Source organism: Ictalurus furcatus, chromosome 3 (genome assembly GCF_023375685.1).
Source record: "Ictalurus furcatus strain D&B chromosome 3, Billie_1.0, whole genome shotgun sequence".
Taxonomy (NCBI): Eukaryota; Metazoa; Chordata; class Actinopteri; order Siluriformes; family Ictaluridae; genus Ictalurus; species Ictalurus furcatus.
This window is the reverse complement of record NC_071257.1, coordinates 21523659-21541196: the sequence shown is the minus strand read 5'-3', so window position 1 is coordinate 21541196 and position 17538 is coordinate 21523659. Positions and strand designations below refer to the sequence as shown.

At 39.2% G+C, this 17538-nt stretch overlaps 2 protein-coding genes across 4 annotated transcripts in view; both read left to right on the top strand.

Annotated features, from left to right (window-relative positions):
* rin2a (Ras and Rab interactor 2a) overlaps positions 1 to 3705 on the top strand; it is a 36064-nt gene extending 32359 nt beyond the window's left edge. For both annotated transcript variants that reach the window (XM_053621410.1, XM_053621411.1), the window contains exons 10-12: positions 21 to 152; positions 292 to 455; positions 1679 to 3705. In XM_053621410.1, coding sequence (XP_053477385.1) covers positions 21 to 152; positions 292 to 455; positions 1679 to 2002 — 620 coding nt within the window. In that variant the 3' untranslated portion in view covers positions 2003 to 3705. The remainder of the gene's footprint in view (positions 1 to 20; positions 153 to 291; positions 456 to 1678) is intronic.
* Positions 3706 to 6877: 3172 nt separating this feature from the next.
* On the top strand, positions 6878 to 17462 carry slc17a5 (solute carrier family 17 member 5). 2 transcript variants are annotated; one of them, XM_053621413.1, is made up of 11 exons: positions 6878 to 7317; positions 9746 to 9948; positions 10770 to 11003; positions 11100 to 11187; positions 11295 to 11381; positions 11478 to 11596; positions 11728 to 11889; positions 12105 to 12237; positions 12495 to 12642; positions 13086 to 13176; positions 16172 to 17462. In XM_053621413.1, the coding sequence occupies exons 1-11, from the start codon at positions 7233 to 7235 to the stop codon at positions 16301 to 16303; spliced, it is 1482 nt and encodes a 493-aa protein (XP_053477388.1). In that variant the 5' UTR covers positions 6878 to 7232; the 3' UTR covers positions 16304 to 17462. The 2 variants fall into 2 exon arrangements, with proteins under 2 accessions (XP_053477388.1, XP_053477389.1); XM_053621414.1 differs by having other exon boundaries at positions 6881 to 7317; positions 9746 to 9939.
* The last annotated feature ends 76 nt before the right edge of the window (positions 17463 to 17538 follow it).

Genomic DNA, 17538 nt, shown 5'->3' with positions numbered 1-17538 from the left:
AACATGTTGTGGGATTTTAGGGAGAATGTACGGGGCGGATGACTTCTTACCCATGCTGACATATGTGTTGGCTCAATGTGACATGCCTGAGCTGGACACAGAGATTCAGTACATGATGGAGCTACTGGATCCCTCTCTGCTACATGGAGAAGGTACCTCACACACTCACTACATCACTCACTATTGATTCATAAGCAAGACGCCACAGCCAAAAAGCACTATTTAGTCATTGTAGCTAAGCTGAACATTCTAATTTTAACTTTTTTAAAAAATCCTTTTCCTTCTTCGTAGGTGGATACTACTTGACAAGTGCATATGGAGCCATGTCTCTCATTAAAAACTTCCAGGAAGAGCAGGCTGCACGGGTGCTGAGCTCAGAAACCCATAACACACTCCACCAGTGGCACCGCAGACGCACAGCTCAGCGCAGCACACCATCCGTGGACGACTTTCAGGTGACACACTCACCACATACTCCACATGACTCATGTCCTAATTGTAGGTCAGGGTTGAATTTTATCGTTTGTGTTTGGGAGAGATTTGTTATTATGAAGAGCACTCACTGACTCACTTCCCTGCAAAAAATGCTTTTGGATACAGAAAAAGTATTGAAAGTATTGTGAGATGTTCAAAAAAGTGGTCAGTATGTCAAAAATATCACGTCACTATCCTTGATCAATGATTTACCCTAGAATACTCTACAGAAATGACACCAAAGCAAAACACGTCTGCAAAATTAAGTGACCTTGCATTCAAGGCAGGGGGGTGGGGACAGCTAAAGTTAGGTAGCTACAATTACATCCCAGTTCACTGAAACAGTAACAGAAGAGAGCAGGTTTAGTAACTGAACAGCATATAAGATGAAGTGGATTGTGTTTTTACTTCAGTTACATTGTACATCTCACTGATCTGGTGAGGATTGAAATAGTTAAAATAGAAATCTATCTGTTCTGTGAGACGTAAATGACTTGGAGTAGGACCGGGCAATATGATGATGTAATATTGACTTTGTGATCAATTATGCCACAATACATTTTTCTGCGATGACATATCACAATATATTTTTAAAGATGTTTTTGCTGAAAACCCTGAAAGCAGATTATTAGATAGTAAAATTTGATACTGTTTTGAATCTTTTCTTTAAAAGTGTGACCTTTTTTAAAACATTTTTTTTTTTTTTTACAGATTTCTTTTAACTTTTCCTCCTTGTCTCTGTATTAAATAATTTCTTTTTGTAGACATTAAATTATATAATTAACTCAGTTTTTAATTTAACAATATCGCTATGCCAGTAGTTTGAAAGCAAATCTATACATCATGATGCATATTGCATCTTGTATCATACAGATGTCATTACGTATTGTGATATTTATTTATTTATTTATTTATTTATTTATTTTCATCGCCCACCCCCTTATGTCTATATGTTAAATTTTTTTGCCAGGAAAAAAACTTAGCTTGACATCGTGATGCGTATCATCTATCATAAAGTTGTCTTCAAGTATGGTGATATATTTTTGACATTTCGCCCACCTATATATATAATGATATTATAATGTTCTTGTTTAAAAAGGTTTTTTTATTTATTATAATTTATTATGATTTGGTTTATAGATTACTAATCACTTGTTTTGTGTTGCTATTTGGAAACCTAATGTTGCTTTCTCTTTGTGTGTAGAATTACCTAAGAGTGGCACTCCAGGAACCAGACAGCGGTTGTACAGCTAAAACTCTGCAGGTGCGACCATACGCCACCACAGAGGAGGTGTGTCAGTTATGTGCTGAAAAGTTCAAGGTGCATGACCCTGACAACCATGCCCTGTTCCTGCTGACGGAGGAGAGCACGCAGCAGCTGGCCCCAGACACACACCCACAGAAGATCAAAGCAGAGCTGCACAGTCGCCCGCAGATTCAGGCGTTTTACTTCATCTACCGCCGAATCCAGAACCTCAGCCTTACTGCTCCAGCAGACGAATTCAATGGCAACTCAGTGCCTGTCTGAACCCGAAGCTTCTGAAGCCTGCATTTCCTCTCATATCTATAAGTTTTTTCACAGCACCACAAAGCCAATAGTGCTGTTTTGGAAATGTTTGCATCTGAAGGAAACGGAAAATGATGCTGTGCCCTGAGGAAAGAAGGAAGGAAGGACGTGTCTGACAGATGCTGCATTTTCAGCTCTTCTTTGTCTTTTTTTAATCTTTTAGGAACTGGAACGTGAGTATCACATTTGAGGAAGCTACTTTTATGTTGTATACAATACAAACGTTCACTATGAATGTGCATGTTCATAATGGAGCAAGGCCTATTTAATAGCTGTTTAAAGGTTCTCTTTGCTGAGGATTTTCTATACAGCTTCAGTATAAATAATGCAGTGCTCTACATGACTGCTCTTTTTTAAAGGGCAAAATGTACTTGATATGTTTTAAATAGCCTGCTAATGCTCATATGGTGGCTGGCTTCAGGAAGCTGCTTAGCCCACAGTCCGACATGTCGTGTAATACGAGCAACTCTACTGCCAAGGACATGAAGGAATAGATATCTATATCAGACTTTACACTTTGCATTTTTATATACTGAAAACCTAATTGTTAACATTTTTTAAAAACCGTTTTTATGCAGTTGCTGGTAAACTGCTTTCTTTTATATATGAAAAAAATAATTAGTATAATAATGCATGTAATTGCCGGTTAAGAATATCAACTAAGAAGCAGGCAGTGTTGCCAGTGATGTTTTATAATATGTGTTTTTGTATGAATGAAATCATGAGTCAGCGCTGGTAGTTAATCCGTATTCCACAAACATGTTTATGCTCCCATCCCTGTTAATTTATAAAACACTTTTGGAATGAATATGAATATAAATAAAATCTTGAATCCAAGTTGTAGAGAATACTGTACTACTGACAAGCTAAAGGCTTGTGTGTGAATAATTCTGAGCTGCATCTCAGTGGTTTATGGTCCTTGCTGGCAAGTTTCTGAAAGTGTGCAGTGTAACAGGAAGGTTGTTTGAGAGTGAGCAGGAGTAGAATGTAAACAAATTAGAAAGGATTATCTGGAAGGTTATAAAAGAATGTGATTACATTCAATGGAAGAACATCTCAAGCAGTGGATTTTATACACATTTTACTGTAAATTCTGATCAGGGAACAATTGAGTAAATTGTGGGGTTTTTTTTTTTTTTGTTTGGTTTGTTTTTGTTTATCATAAGTTTATGCCTAACTACAAAGATTAAGATTTACCAAGTGTGTGATTTCCTGTTAAAGTGCTGTGCATTTTTTTTTTTATGTCTGGATATCCATGGTAGAAATGTTAAAGACTGTGATAAGTAGGCTGTCTGGTAAAATGAGACCAGATCAGTGCAATACGCTAACCCCTGTAGCATTGGCAGAAACACGTCATGGGCATCAGGACAAACATAAGACGTGATGTTAAATTGTCTTTTTTAAGTCTAAATGTATAATGTAAATGTTTTTTTTAACTAGATATTTTAAGGTTGATACGTATATATTTATGCGATCTGTGCAGGGATTTATCACAGATTTTTTTTTTTTTTTTTTTTTTTTTTGGAGGGGGAAAAAAAAAGAAAACCTTAATTCATATGTCTTAAAATGTTTCACTACTAGCACTCCCATAAGTGTAAGTTTTGTATGTGGCATTTATTCATGAACAATACTATTTTGCACACAATAAAATAAGAATATATACACTTCTGTCTATCTTATTTTTTTTTCTTCATTCATCAATTCATCTCCAGTAACATTGGATCAGATGCTAGTCCATCAACAAAAAAACGCATTTGGATTTTTTACACACCTGGGGCAATTTAGCATAGCCAATCCAGTAACTGTAAAAAAAAATATATTTATTTATTTATTTATTTATTTATTTATTTATTTATTTATTTCAACTTCCCAATGTTTGTTTGCCATAATTGGTCTTACAGTCCCCCAAATGTTTAAGGACCAACTTAACTTACAGTATCTCACAAAAGTGGGTACACCCCTCACATTTTGTAAATATTTGATTATATCTTTTAATGTGACAAAACTGAAGAAATGACACTTTGCTACAACTTAAAGTAGTGAGTGTACAGCTTGTATAACAGTGTAAAATGAGTACACCCCTAAGTGAAAATGTCCAAATTGGGCCCAAAGTGTCAATATTTTGTGTGGCCACCATTATTTTCCAGCACTGCCTTAACCCTCTTGGGCATGGAGTACACCAGAGCTTCACAGGTTGCCACTGGAGTCCTCTTCCACTCCTCCATGACGACATCACGGAACTGGTGGATGTTAGAGACCTTGTGCTCCTCCACCTTCCGTTTGAGGATGCCCCACAGATGCTCAATAGGATTTAGGTCTGGAGACATGCTTGGCCAGTCCATCACCTTCAACCTCAGCTTCTTTAGCAAGGCAGTGGTCGTCTTGGAGGTGTGTTTGGGGTCGTTATCATGCTGGAATACTGCCCTGAGGCCCAGTCTCCGAAGGGAGGGGATCATGCTCTGCTTCAGTATGTCACAGTACATGTTGGCATTCATGGTTCCCTCAATGAACTGTAACTCCCCAGTGCCGGCAGCACTCATGCAGCCCCAGATCATGACACTCCCACCACCATGCTTGACTGTAGGCAAGACACACTTGTCTTTGTACTCCTCACCTGGTTGCCACCACACATGCTTGACACCATCTGAACCAAATAAGTTTATCTTGGTCTCATCTGACCATAGGACATGGTTCCAGTAATCCATGTCCTTAGTCTGCTTGTCTTCAGCAAACTGTTTGCGGGCTTTCTTGTGCATCATCTTTAGAAGAGGCTTCCTTCTGGGATGACAGCCATACAGCCCAATTTGATGCAGTGTGCAGTGTATGGTCTGAGCACTGACAGGCTGACCCCTCCACCCCTTCAACCTCTGCAGCAATGCTGGCAGCACTCGTACGTCGATTTCCCAAAGACAACCTCTGGATATGACGCTAAGCACGTGCACTCAACTTCTTTGGTCAACCATGTTCTGAGTGGAACTTGTCCTGTTAAACCGCTGTATGGTCTTGGCCACCGTGCTGTAGCTCAGTGTCAGGGTCTTGGCAATCTTCTTATAGCCTAGGCCATCTTTATGTAGAGCAACAATTCTTTTTTTCAGATCCTCAGAGAGTTCTTTGCCATGAGGTGCCATGTTGAACTTCCAGTGACCAGTATGAGGGAGTGTGAGAGCGATGACACCAAATTTAACACACCTGCTCCCCATTCACACCTGAGACCTTGTAACACTAACAAGTCACATGACACCGGGGAGGGAAAATGGCTAATTGGGACCAATTTGGACATTTTGACTTAGGGGAGTACTCACTTATGTTGCCAGCGGTTTAGACATTAATGGCTGTGTGTTGAGTTATTTTGAGGGGACAGCAAATTTACACTGTTACACAAGCTGTACACTCACTACTTTACATTGTAGCAAAGTGTCATTTCTACAGTGTTGTCACACTAAAAGATATCAAATATTTACAAAAATGTGAGGGGTGTACTCACTTTTGTGAGATACTGTAAATGTTAGTCATTTATAGAGTAAATATACTGAAGAAGGGATGCTAGTCAACTCTGAACTCCCTCTGCAGAGGAATAACAAACTTCTCTGCTTTTGATCTATAACACTTTGCTGGTTCTATTTTGTGAATAGGGAAAAATCTCAAATGTGTGTGTACAATAGGAGAAACAGCAAAGGAGGTTTTTTTGTTTGTTTGTTTGTTTTTTTTTAAAAAAAGCCTTTCCCATGATGTGCTTTCACATGCTTATTAAGATAAGTTACTGGAAAAATCTGATTCTGGTAAATAGTGATTAAATCACACATTTATTCCACCCAAACATGTTTATACTTATCTCTGCCAAATGCCTCAAACACTTCAAGCCAAATGTCTTATCAGTAAATTATTGAGAAGGGATTGTCTTTGCAGATTTTCTTGAAGAGTTCCTTTAACGCCATCCAGTGGGCTTTAGGTGCATTTTTCTTTTTCTTTTTATGGTTGCAAACCAAACAAATTGATGAGATGGAGAAAGACTTGACATATTTGAGACTCCCCCCCCCCCCCCCCAACATGTTTGTAGGCACACAAACTGCTACCCTGTACAGTTATGCAAGAATCCATGTGACATTTACCTTTGCCTTCTCTGAGTACATTCTCAAAACAGCAATTGACATGGTCAATTTTTATAGATTTAACCAAGTATGCATATGAATGGATCTAAAGCCAATATTGCTATTTCACTATGTGCAATAGCAGGTCTCAGCTGGAGTGGTGTGATACTGGAGTATGGAGCAGTAGAAACATGATCTCTGGAGTGATGAATCATGCTTCACTACGTGGCAGCCCGATGGATGAATCTTGGTTTTGCATATGCCAGGAGAACGCTACCTACCGGAATGCATAGTGCCATCAGTAAATGTTTTGGATGAGGGATAATGGTCTGGGGCTGTTTTTCAGGGTTTGAGCTCGGTCCCTTAGTTCCAGTGAAGGTTAATTTTAATGCTACGGCATTAAACTTAAAAAAAAAATTAGAAAAAATTTTATAAAGTAATAAAAAAATAATTATAAAGAACATTTGGGGAATGTTCCTTCATGTTCCAGCTTGACCTGTGCACAAAGTGAGGCCCATAAAGATATGGTTTGATGAGTCTGGTGTGGAGGAACTCGGGTTGTACAAAGTCCTAACCTCAACCCCATTGAACACCTTTGGGATGAATTGGAGCGTTAATTGCAAGTCAGACCTTTTCGTTCAACATCAGTGCCTGACCTCACAAATGCTCTTTTAACAGAATGAGCACAAATTCCCAGACAAAGTCTAAAATCTTGTAGAAAGTCTTCCCAGAAGAGTGGAGGCTGTTATTGCCACAATGGAAGGGGGGCAATTCCATATTAATGCCCATGGTTTTGGAATGGGATGTCCAATAAGCTCGCATAGTTGTAATGGTCAAGTGTCCACATACTTTTGCCCATACAGTGTATTCTGTTTATATATGCTGAAAGACGAAAGTATCATATTTCACTTCAGTCATCATCACCCGTGTTTAGTGTCAGATCCGTATGTGACGTATCGTAAAGGGGCGGTACATGGCACTGTACGAACCAATGATAGCTATTTGTGAGTGAAGCCACGCCCACATGGTGTCATTAACACGTCAATACGTGATTCGGATGCATCGATGTCCGGGTAGTAAACGGTTCAGATAGACTGTGTGCGATGGACCGCGTAGGATCAGACACAGAAACTGATGATTATGAGCAGCCTTTGCTTCATCGGAAGAGAGACGATGACATAAAAAGAGGTGAAGAACTGCTAGATCTGCATGCGTATTTCAGCAGTGAGTTAGCGGCAGAAATCAAAACAATAGATACCCGGTAATGCTGAGTTAGCGTGCTAAAGCACCCGGTGTATTCACATCTCAGGCTTATATGAGAATGTTTTGAATGCGTTACGCTTTTAGAGATGTGCTGTTAAGTTTTAATTGGACTAGAGGATGCTAGTTAACTAGCTGTATTAGTCGCATGCTCGCTTGTGCAGCATTTGCTTGATGTCTAAACTAGCTAGCCATTTCATCCATGTTCCTTAGCCTACACGCTGTCATTGACTAAATCATTATGTGCTGGCTGTAATATTTAAATTCCTGTTTAATTTGTAAAACATCTGCACCTGGTCAGTCTGTAGGATCTCGATATAAACGAAATTAGTTTGTTTTCATTACCGAGCCGTGAGAAGTCAGCTGGCCTCGTAATGACGCCATTTAATGTCACGTGGTGATTAGTTCGCTTACTTGCTTGTGATGGTTATAAACGGCGGCTTCATCCACCGCTACTCTACATCCTGTACATCACGGGGCAGGAATCTGTGGTGTTGGGTTTTATAGTGCAGTCATGCTGTAACCCGTGACTGCACTGTGTATCAACACTGTGTATCACAGTGTGTATCACTGTGTACTCGGCTAAGAACAACTGCACACTTGCTGTTACACTTGCTTTAGCAGGGGAAACATGAGAGGTGTGTTGATGACTCGGGTGTAATATGGACCGTACTAGTGATGTGGAGTTCGGATCATTTTACTGACTCGAATCTTTGAATCTCGTTCAGCAAAATGAACGAATCTTTTTTTCGAGTCATTTCAGCAGAATATAATTAAAATGCTACATGTTAAAGTGCCTAACACATCTAGTACTGAATAAACTATAGGCCAATGCAGCCAAGGCCAAATTATGAGAAACAGAAATAATTAATTAATAGTTTGGCATTATGTCTTCAGGCTATGCAGACTGTTAGTTCACCTCACCTCCCGATCCCAGTCTTTCTTTCTTTTTTGTCACGTCACATTTGTCTGTTCTCCGGAAATAGAAATGATTAATTCAGCTCCGAGTCTTCGGGTTCGAGTCATTCATTCTTCCCGTTTCCAGTACTGTATGGTGCATTGTCTTTGCGGCGGTCACCGGAAGAATGAACGACTCAAACCCGAAGATTGTAGAGGTGAACCTGATCATTTCCGTTTCCTGTACAGAACCTATGGAGATTTTGCTGTGCGGTCAAAAATGAATGAATCATTCTCTGAGACAGCTCGTTGTTCCTGAGTCATATTAAAGATTTGTTCAAAAATGAAGGAATTGTTCATGAACGACACGTCACTAGTTCAGACAAGAAGCAGACATGAGTCATTTTAGCGTCTAAATTATGCTGCAACAAATTATGTTGTTAATGCTTGTATCCTGGTTAGTATATGTATATTCATGGCTGTTTTTTGAATAAATAAATAAAATAAACGACAGTCCCTGTCTAGAAGACACAGGGTACATGGAAACGCCTGAAAAATCTTAAAAATGCCAAGTTTCTAATGTTCCGTTTTCAATATTTAAACACTGATTAATTTTGAATATACATAACTTAAGTTGGGTAAATATTGTTCTAGGCTGTGGTGATTGTAGTAAGAGCCGAACACACTTTTCATAAGGAAACTGAAAGATCATACTGTTGAGTTCATAGGGACCTAACAGTATTCAACTCATTCCCTTTAGAAATGTAGCTAGCACCTTTTCTTTATACTTTCCCATTTAGCCGATCTGTGTAATGTCTGTTGAGCTTAAAAATTTGCCACATAGTGCTGCTAGAAAGATTTTTCTATATTACACTGGAGAAAGTCCTAGAGAAGTACTTGAAATTCACATTAGAAAATCACTGTGCAAACACTGAAGTTAAAATTGGGATTTTATGAATAAATACTGTTTGTCAGGCAGTAATGGGCAGTGTAATATCCAGTGATGAAAGTAGAATAGCTTACACAAATCTCATACTAAACATTTATTTATGAATAATGTTGACCTACAAATGTAAATTGTACCTCATTTCTGATTTAATACAAATGTGTTTACTATAATGTTTGTTCCAGACCTCACTTCTTGCAAGTTAGGGCTTCCCTTTACCTCTCTGGGAAGCAGCTGTCATGAGAAAACACCTCATCGCTGACTTAAATTTGTGTTCCAACATCTAAGCTGCAATGGAAATATTTTTGCAATAATTACTTGGAAATTAGCTACTCAATGCGTGTCTGTGGCCTTGTCTGTAGACATGTTGTTGGGAGATACATATATAAAACCCACAACTACTGATTTATGCACATTGTTTACTGGTAGTAATTATTGTTTCTTAAAGGCATCTCTGTGTATGTTTGTATGTCATTGTGTACATGCTTTTAAAAGATCTTTTTGTTCTCACAGCTCCTGTGCTGTGCTCTTCACGCTATGGCCTGGCCTTGCTGTCCTGCTATGGCTTCTTTGTGGCATACGCGCTGCGAGTGAATCTCAGTGTGGCCATGGTGGATATGCTGAGAAACAGTAGCAGCAGTACCAACGTCAGTGGCTCTGTGTGCCCGAGGCATGCCAGTCCGGCACGGCCCAGACACAACCACACAGTAAGAAAAGTTCAGTTTACCAAAACACCTGAACTGTCAGTTTTCTGTGAAGCTCATTAGCACTACATGGCTTGAGTGCTTTTAGAAGAGGTGACCAAATTCATAAAAAGAACATTTGAATAATAAAAAAAAAATGTGTGTGTATATGTGTGTGTGTGTGTGTATATATATATATATATATATATATATATATATATATATATATATATATATATATATATATATATATATATATATATATATATATAAAATATATTATACACCTAGTAGGCAATAGTTAAAGCAACAGCATTTGCCACTACTTATTTTCACATGTAAGTAATACATAGGAGTACATTGAGAATCCAGGTGAGTATGAAAGCAAGTAGTTGATTTTGCTCTGGATTACATATTCCTTCTGAAATTTAGAATACCAGGTTGTGTGCTAAATGGTTTTTTCCTTTGTTGAACATGATGTTATGAGCTAAGCTAATGTTACCTGGCTGACTCCTACAAATGAGTCACGTTGTTGAAACCTCTTGCAGCATTTGCAGTTAGAAAAATAAACCTTGTGGTGTTATCCATATTTCGTTTAATCCGTATTTCAGACTTATATGTTCATAATCATTCATGGATAATGGGAGTTTCTAGGTGAGTTGCAGAGGCAGAGAAAGACACTACAGCAGTTTATTAAAATAAAATAAAAAATATTAGATCTTTTTTTAGATCTAAGACTATTAGATCTTTTTTGGACCCTTTTCAGGGTCCAAATAATTGACATGTTTCATAAACACTCAGAAAATGCATAAATATAACACTTTATGCACATAGATGATATTTACCTTCTCCAGGCCAGTGTGTATGACTGGGACTCAGAGACTCAGGGCTGGATCCTGGGCTCCTTTTTTTACGGCTACATCATCACTCAGATACCGGGTGGCTACATGGCACGCAAATATGGTGCCAAGTGGCTGCTGGGCTTCGGCATCTTGGGAACTGTGATCTTCACTCTGCTAACGCCTGTGGCTGCTGACCTGGGAGCTGGTTATCTTATTGCCGTCAGGGTGCTGGAGGGCATAGGCGAAGTAAGCATCCTTGTTTACACGTGTGTATGTGTGGCTTAGCTTGTGGTTTACTGTGTAAATATTGATTCTAATGCTGTACATTTTATGGGCTGTCAGGGAGTGACATTTCCTGCTATGCATGCTATGTGGTCATCCTGGGCTCCACCCTTGGAGAGGAGTCGGCTACTTACCATCTCTTATGCAGGTAGGACTGAACATGTTTATATGTGCATGTAGTAATGTTTTATAGAATAGAATTGTAAAATAAATAAATAAATAAATAAAATATTTTTATTTATTTATTTTTTTTAGGTGCCCAGCTTGGCACTGTAGTAGCCCTTCCCCTGTCTGGTCAGATATGTTTTTACCTGGATTGGACATACGTCTTCTATATATTTGGTGAGGTATCTGCTGCAAGAATATGTATGGGGGGAGGGAGATTTTTGCTTGATTACTATAACTTATTATTTGCACAATTGTTTTTGGTTGTTGCAGGAGCTATTGGGCTACTCTGGTTTTTCCTGTGGGCTGTTCTGGTCAGTAACACTCCTGACACGCACAGAAGGATATCTGAGATTGAGAAGACCTACATAAAAGCTTCGTTAAAAAAAGAGGTAATGGTTATATTATTTAAGTACTTTATTTGCTGTTCTATCATAACTCATGAATGAATCAATGGCTTTAAAATGAATGGAGCAGTTGATTTACAATAAATACACATTATGTATTTGTCCTTCTGGTATAGCTGTCTCCCACTTCAACCTACATCCCCTGGCCCTCCATTCTCACATCTGTTCCTCTATGGGCCATAGTTGTTGCACACTTCTCCTACAACTGGACATTTTATACACTGCTGACTCTCTTACCCACCTACATGAATGACATTCTGGGCTTCAGCATTAAGGAGGTTAGTCTGTCTTCATGTATAAGGCAATGACTAGATCTCATCCATAGTGAATAATGTTGTTCATTTCATTGTGGAAGACTGCATATCTGCATTTATGTTTGAGGTGTTCTCAAAAAGTTGTGCACAAGTATGATATGTAGTGTATGTTGTTCAACATGAACGGTGGATACTTCTCATTAAGACGAGTGCTGTGCTTTTGCTGTGTGTGATGTTAGAATGGGATGCTCTCTGCTCTGCCCTACTTGGGCTGCTGGCTGCTGTCTATGGGAGGAGGCCAGTTAGCAGACTACCTGAGGGAGACCTGCCTTTTCCGCACTGTGAGTGTGCGCAAGGCCTTCACTATAGTAGGTGAGGATCACCACCATGGAAAATTTTTTGTCTGTGACGGGGGTGCTGCTGTGTTCAGCATCTGCACCGGAAGAAGAAGCAAATTCAGAAACTGCTGTGTCGTGGAATATCTCATTTAACTTTCACTGCAGGAGTGCTGACTAGAGTTTAAAGCCATTATGTGAGTCCTCTGGTTGTTCTTGTGTCAGATCTTTTAGTCAAACGTGTGTGTGTGTGTGTGTGTGTGTGTGTGTGTGTGTGTGTGTGTGTGTGTGTAGGTATGATGGGACCAGCTGTGTTCCTAGTGGCAGCAGGATACACTGACTGCAACTACATTCTGGCTGTTATTTTCCTCACTGTCTCCTCAACTCTGGGAGGCTTTTCAGCATCTGGCTTTAACATCAATCACCTTGACATTGCACCATCGTAAGACCATTTTGTGTTTAAGTTTCTCTTTTTAATGTTTTTTTTTTTATTTTTTTTTATGCAGCATTACTTACTGAAAATACACTACCATTCAAAAGTTTCGAATTAGTTATCATGTTTGATTCAGCCATTATTTTATTCACTAATACTTGTACAGTAAGTGTACATAATATAAATCATAAACCATAGACTTTTTTTTTTAGTATTTATTTGAAAAAATGTCATTAAATGATATTAAATGAAGTGATCTGTTTATAGTAATGGTGTCTGGCTGCCTCAAGATTTGATCACAGCTTATAGAAGCACAGAGAAAAGCAAAGGACCATGCATACTGGCATACTCAGTGCAACAAACTGGAGTTTATTTTATTAAAATCATTGAACTGTTGTACAGTAATGTGTATATAATACATTTGCAGCACTCATAATACATTCTGTCCTCAGGTATGCTGGAATATTGCTAGGAATCACAAACACATTTGCAACTATACCTGGCATGGTGGGTCCTGTGATAGCGAGATCATTGACCAAATCTGTAAGTTTGTTTATTGTTATATATTCCAGATCTTTATAGTCTTTTAAAAAGATAACCCAACATTAGTTTTATGGGGTTTCTTCAACTGTTGATTCAGGCTACCGAAATAGTTTTCTGGATCCATTTATGAACCATGATCTGCCAGTTGTTTACCCCTGATTTAGTGTTTTATGTGCAGGTGATCAGAGTTTAATGCAATGCCAGAAGATGTGTCAAATCTGTTTGCCAATTATCACAAATGTTAAAATACATCCTATTAGAGATCAACTGCACTCCATCTACAATTATAGCAGCAAATTTATAAGCAGCAAAACAAGCAAATATTGCACAAGTGAGTGGTTCACAAACCAGTCCTCAGGTCCCTCCGGACATCCCCAATCTTTTTCTATCCCACCTCAGAGCACAGGAATGGAACAAAAAATGTGGACCTGTTCAGAGGGGCCTGAGGACTGGTGTGAGCCCAAGTTATTACACATTATAGAATGTTATACCAATTATACCATTATACCAATGCTACCATTGGTGTGAGTGTGTGAATGGGTGAATGAGACACACTGTAAAGCGCTTTGGAACCGCTAAGGTTAAAAAAGCGCTATATAAGTGCAGACCATATAGAACATAGTTGTCTTTTGAGCTGAGACGAGCAACAGAACCCTCTTGAAAGTTCAAGGGTATTTAGTTTTAAATGGAACATGTCAATTGTTTAATCACATCAGGTTTGTTCCTGTTTTGTTGGAATCACATCCTGTAGACACTCTGACTGTGGCCTGCCACAGTCCATCAAAATTCTTTTTAAAATTCTCATCATGCCATTGCAGTCAGGTGATTCTGATTAACAAGTGATTTTTTACATAAGTAGAAGTGGTGCCAAGTCCTAGTGGTGCGACATTAAATAAATAAACCCAGTCATTTAAATTTGAGTTGACTCATGTTGACTTTACCTGTCAGCAGATATGAAATGAGTCCTGCCAAGAACTCGACTGTCAATAATAATTGTGTTTACTGTCATGCAACAAACTGTGTGCAGAATTGATGCTCGTTTTTTACAAGGTGTCCTAAAATTCAGCAACCCATGAAAGTAAAACTACATATAGTTAATTATTTAATATTTATAACATATGCTCTACATGTTCACCTTTACACTCTACACATTTTCTCAGCTGTTGTTTTTGTCAGGTTTCTCAACATATATATACAGTATCTCACAAAAGTGAGTACACCCCTCACATTTTTGTAAATATTTGATTATATCTTTTAATGTGACAACACTGAAGAAACGACACTTTGCTACAATGTAAAGTAGTGAGTGTACAGCTTGTGTAACAGTGTAAATTTACTGTCCCCTCAAAATAACTCAACACACAGCCATTAATGTCTAAACCACTGGCAACAAAAGTGAGTACACCCCTAAGTGAAAATGTCCAAATTGGGCCCAAACTGTCAATATTTTGTGTGGCCACCATTATTTTCCAGCACTGCCTTAACCCTCTTGGGCATGGAGTTCACCAGAGCTTCACAGGTTGCCACTGGAGTCCTCTTCCACTCCTCCATGACGACATCACGGAGTTGCTGGATGTTAGAGACCTTGTGCTCCTCCACCTTCCATTTGAGGATGCCCCACAGATGCTCAATAGGGTTTAAACCATCACCTTCACCCTCAGCTTCTTTAGCAAGGCAGTGGTCGTCTTGGAGGTGCGTTTGGGGTTGTTATCATGCTGGAATACTGGCCTGCGGCCAAGTCACCGAAGGGAGGGGATCATGCTCTGCTTCATTATGTCACAGTACATGTTGGCATTCATGGTTCCCTCAGTGAACTGTAGCTCCCCAGTGCCGGCAGCACTCATGCAGCCCCAGACCATGACACTCCCACCACCATGCTTGACTGTAGGCAAGACACACTTGTCTTTGTACTCCTCACCTGGTTGCCGCCAAACACGCTTGACACCATCTGAACCAAATAAGATTATCTTGGTCTCATAATCCATGTCCTTAGTCTACTTGTCTTCAGCAAACTGTATGCCAGCTTTCTTGTGCATCATCTTTAGAAGAGGCTTCCTTCTGGGACGACAGCCATGCAGACCAATTTGATGCAGTGTGTGGCGTATGGTCTGAGCACTGACAGGCTGACCCCCCACCCCTTCAACCTCTGCAGCAATACTGGCAGCACTCATACGGCTATTCATTGAGGGAACCATGAATCCCAACATGTACTGTGACATACTGAAGCAGAGCATGATCAGTATGCAGTATTCCAGCATGATAACGACCCCAAACACACCTCCAAGATGACCACTGCCTTGCTAAAGAAGCTGAGGGTGAAGGTGATGGACTGGCCAAGCATGTCTCCAGGCCTAAACCCTATTGAGCATCTGTGGGGCATCCTCAAACGGATGGTGGAGGAGCACAAGGTCTCTAACATCCACCAGCTCCGTGATGTCATCATGGAGGAGTGGAAGAGGACTCCAGTGGCAACCTGTTAAGCTCTGGTGAACTCCATGCCCAAGAGGGTTAAGGCAGTGCTGGAAAATAATGGTGGCCACACAAAATATTGACAGTTTGGGCCCAATTTGGACATTTTCACTTAGGGGTGTACTCACTTTTGTTGCCAGTGGTTTAGACGTTAATGGCTGTGTGTTATTTTGAGGGGACAGTAAATTTACACTGTTACACAAGCTGTACACTCATTACTTTACATTGTAGCAAAGTGTCATTTCTTCAGTGCTGTCACATTAAAAGATATAATCAAATATTTACAAAAATGTGAGGGGTGTACTCACTTTTGTGAGATACTGTGTGTGTATGTATGTATGTATATATATGTGTGTGTGTGTGTGTGTGTGTATATATATATATATATATATATATGTATATATGTGTGTATATATGTATATATATATATATATATATGCTTAACATATTTCCACTGGTCCTGGACTCTTCGGACGCACTGTATGTGTGTGCTGGCTAATGTATTAATCTGTTCTTCTGGTTTCAGAACACTATTATGGACTGGCGCACCGTCTTCTTTATCTCAGCTGGGATAAATCTGTTCGGTGCTATCTTCTACACAATGTTTGGAAAAGGTACAGTACAGCCCTGGGCAGTCCAGCGAGTAAACATCGAATAAAAAGTCTTATAAGGGACAATATGGCTTTAAGAATTCAGCGGAGGATTCTGATTATTGTGTTTGAAGATTCGAGCACAGCTGATTAAATCGTTCTGTTTTTGGTAAACAAATGGCTGAATGCTCTCTAACACTTCTACGTTTTAGGATCTTCTAAAGGGATCCAGTGATGTTTTTTGCTCTCTCATATTGTTTCCACTTCCATGTTGTTGTTGTTGTTGTTGTTGTTGTTGTTGTTTAAGCATTTCTGAATAATTTAGGCAGCCACTATTTTCATGAAACACTTCAGTCTACAGCCAATGTGAAATAGCAGAAATTTTAATTCAGTGTCTAAGGTTTGCTTTCAGTTTATTTTAACTTCTCAGCAAACCTTGGTTTGTCTTAAAATCAGAGATGGCTTGTGGGGAAGAGCTGATATATGTCAGCTGTTCAACAAATGTTACTCATCATTAAGTCGTTGTTCACAACTCCATTACTAATAACCTCTTTTTAGTGACCAATGATTAAAAAATATATATTTCCATTTGACAGAAGTCATGTTCCATTGATTTGCTCGCCTTTCTAGATGTTGCACAACCATGGGGCAGCTTCCTCATTGCCAAACTTAACTTCCATAGAGTTATTATTCCACCTAGTGGTCATAGGTGGGAACTGCAATAAATGCTAATTATGGAAGGAATCATGTTGCCATGCGCGAATTAGGGAGAAACTCCACCCGAGGAACAGCTGAAGAACCCTTAAACATTTTTCTGCATTTTTTTAAAAAGAGTATACTGTAAAATGCTTTTCACTGTTTCATCTAGGAACACGAAGTAAACTGAGCTAGATTTAAATTGTAGCTTAAATACAGTTTTTCTTTAAATGCAGAGGTGCCAACATCTATGGTTCATCTGCGGCATTTACAATTTAAGACCCTATGGGGATATGGGAGACACCTGGGAAAACTACACTGTCCTGCTTTTTCAGTTGAAAGAATGACGCACAAATAAAATCCGCCTGTCAGAAAAGTTATTTTACTGAAGGGGAAGCATCTTAGACTCCCATTTGCTTCTGGTAACCGTTACTTTTGCTTTGTGCTGACATTTTGTAGGTGAATTTTGACCTATAGATTCACACGGCTGGTCTTTTGAAGCAATAGTAACCAGTTGAGTGCTACTGTAGTCTCTGTGGGGTGGGGATGAGGGGATGGGGGGGAAGGGGAAATTAGGAACTCCTTATTTTTAAGTAGTGGTCTCACC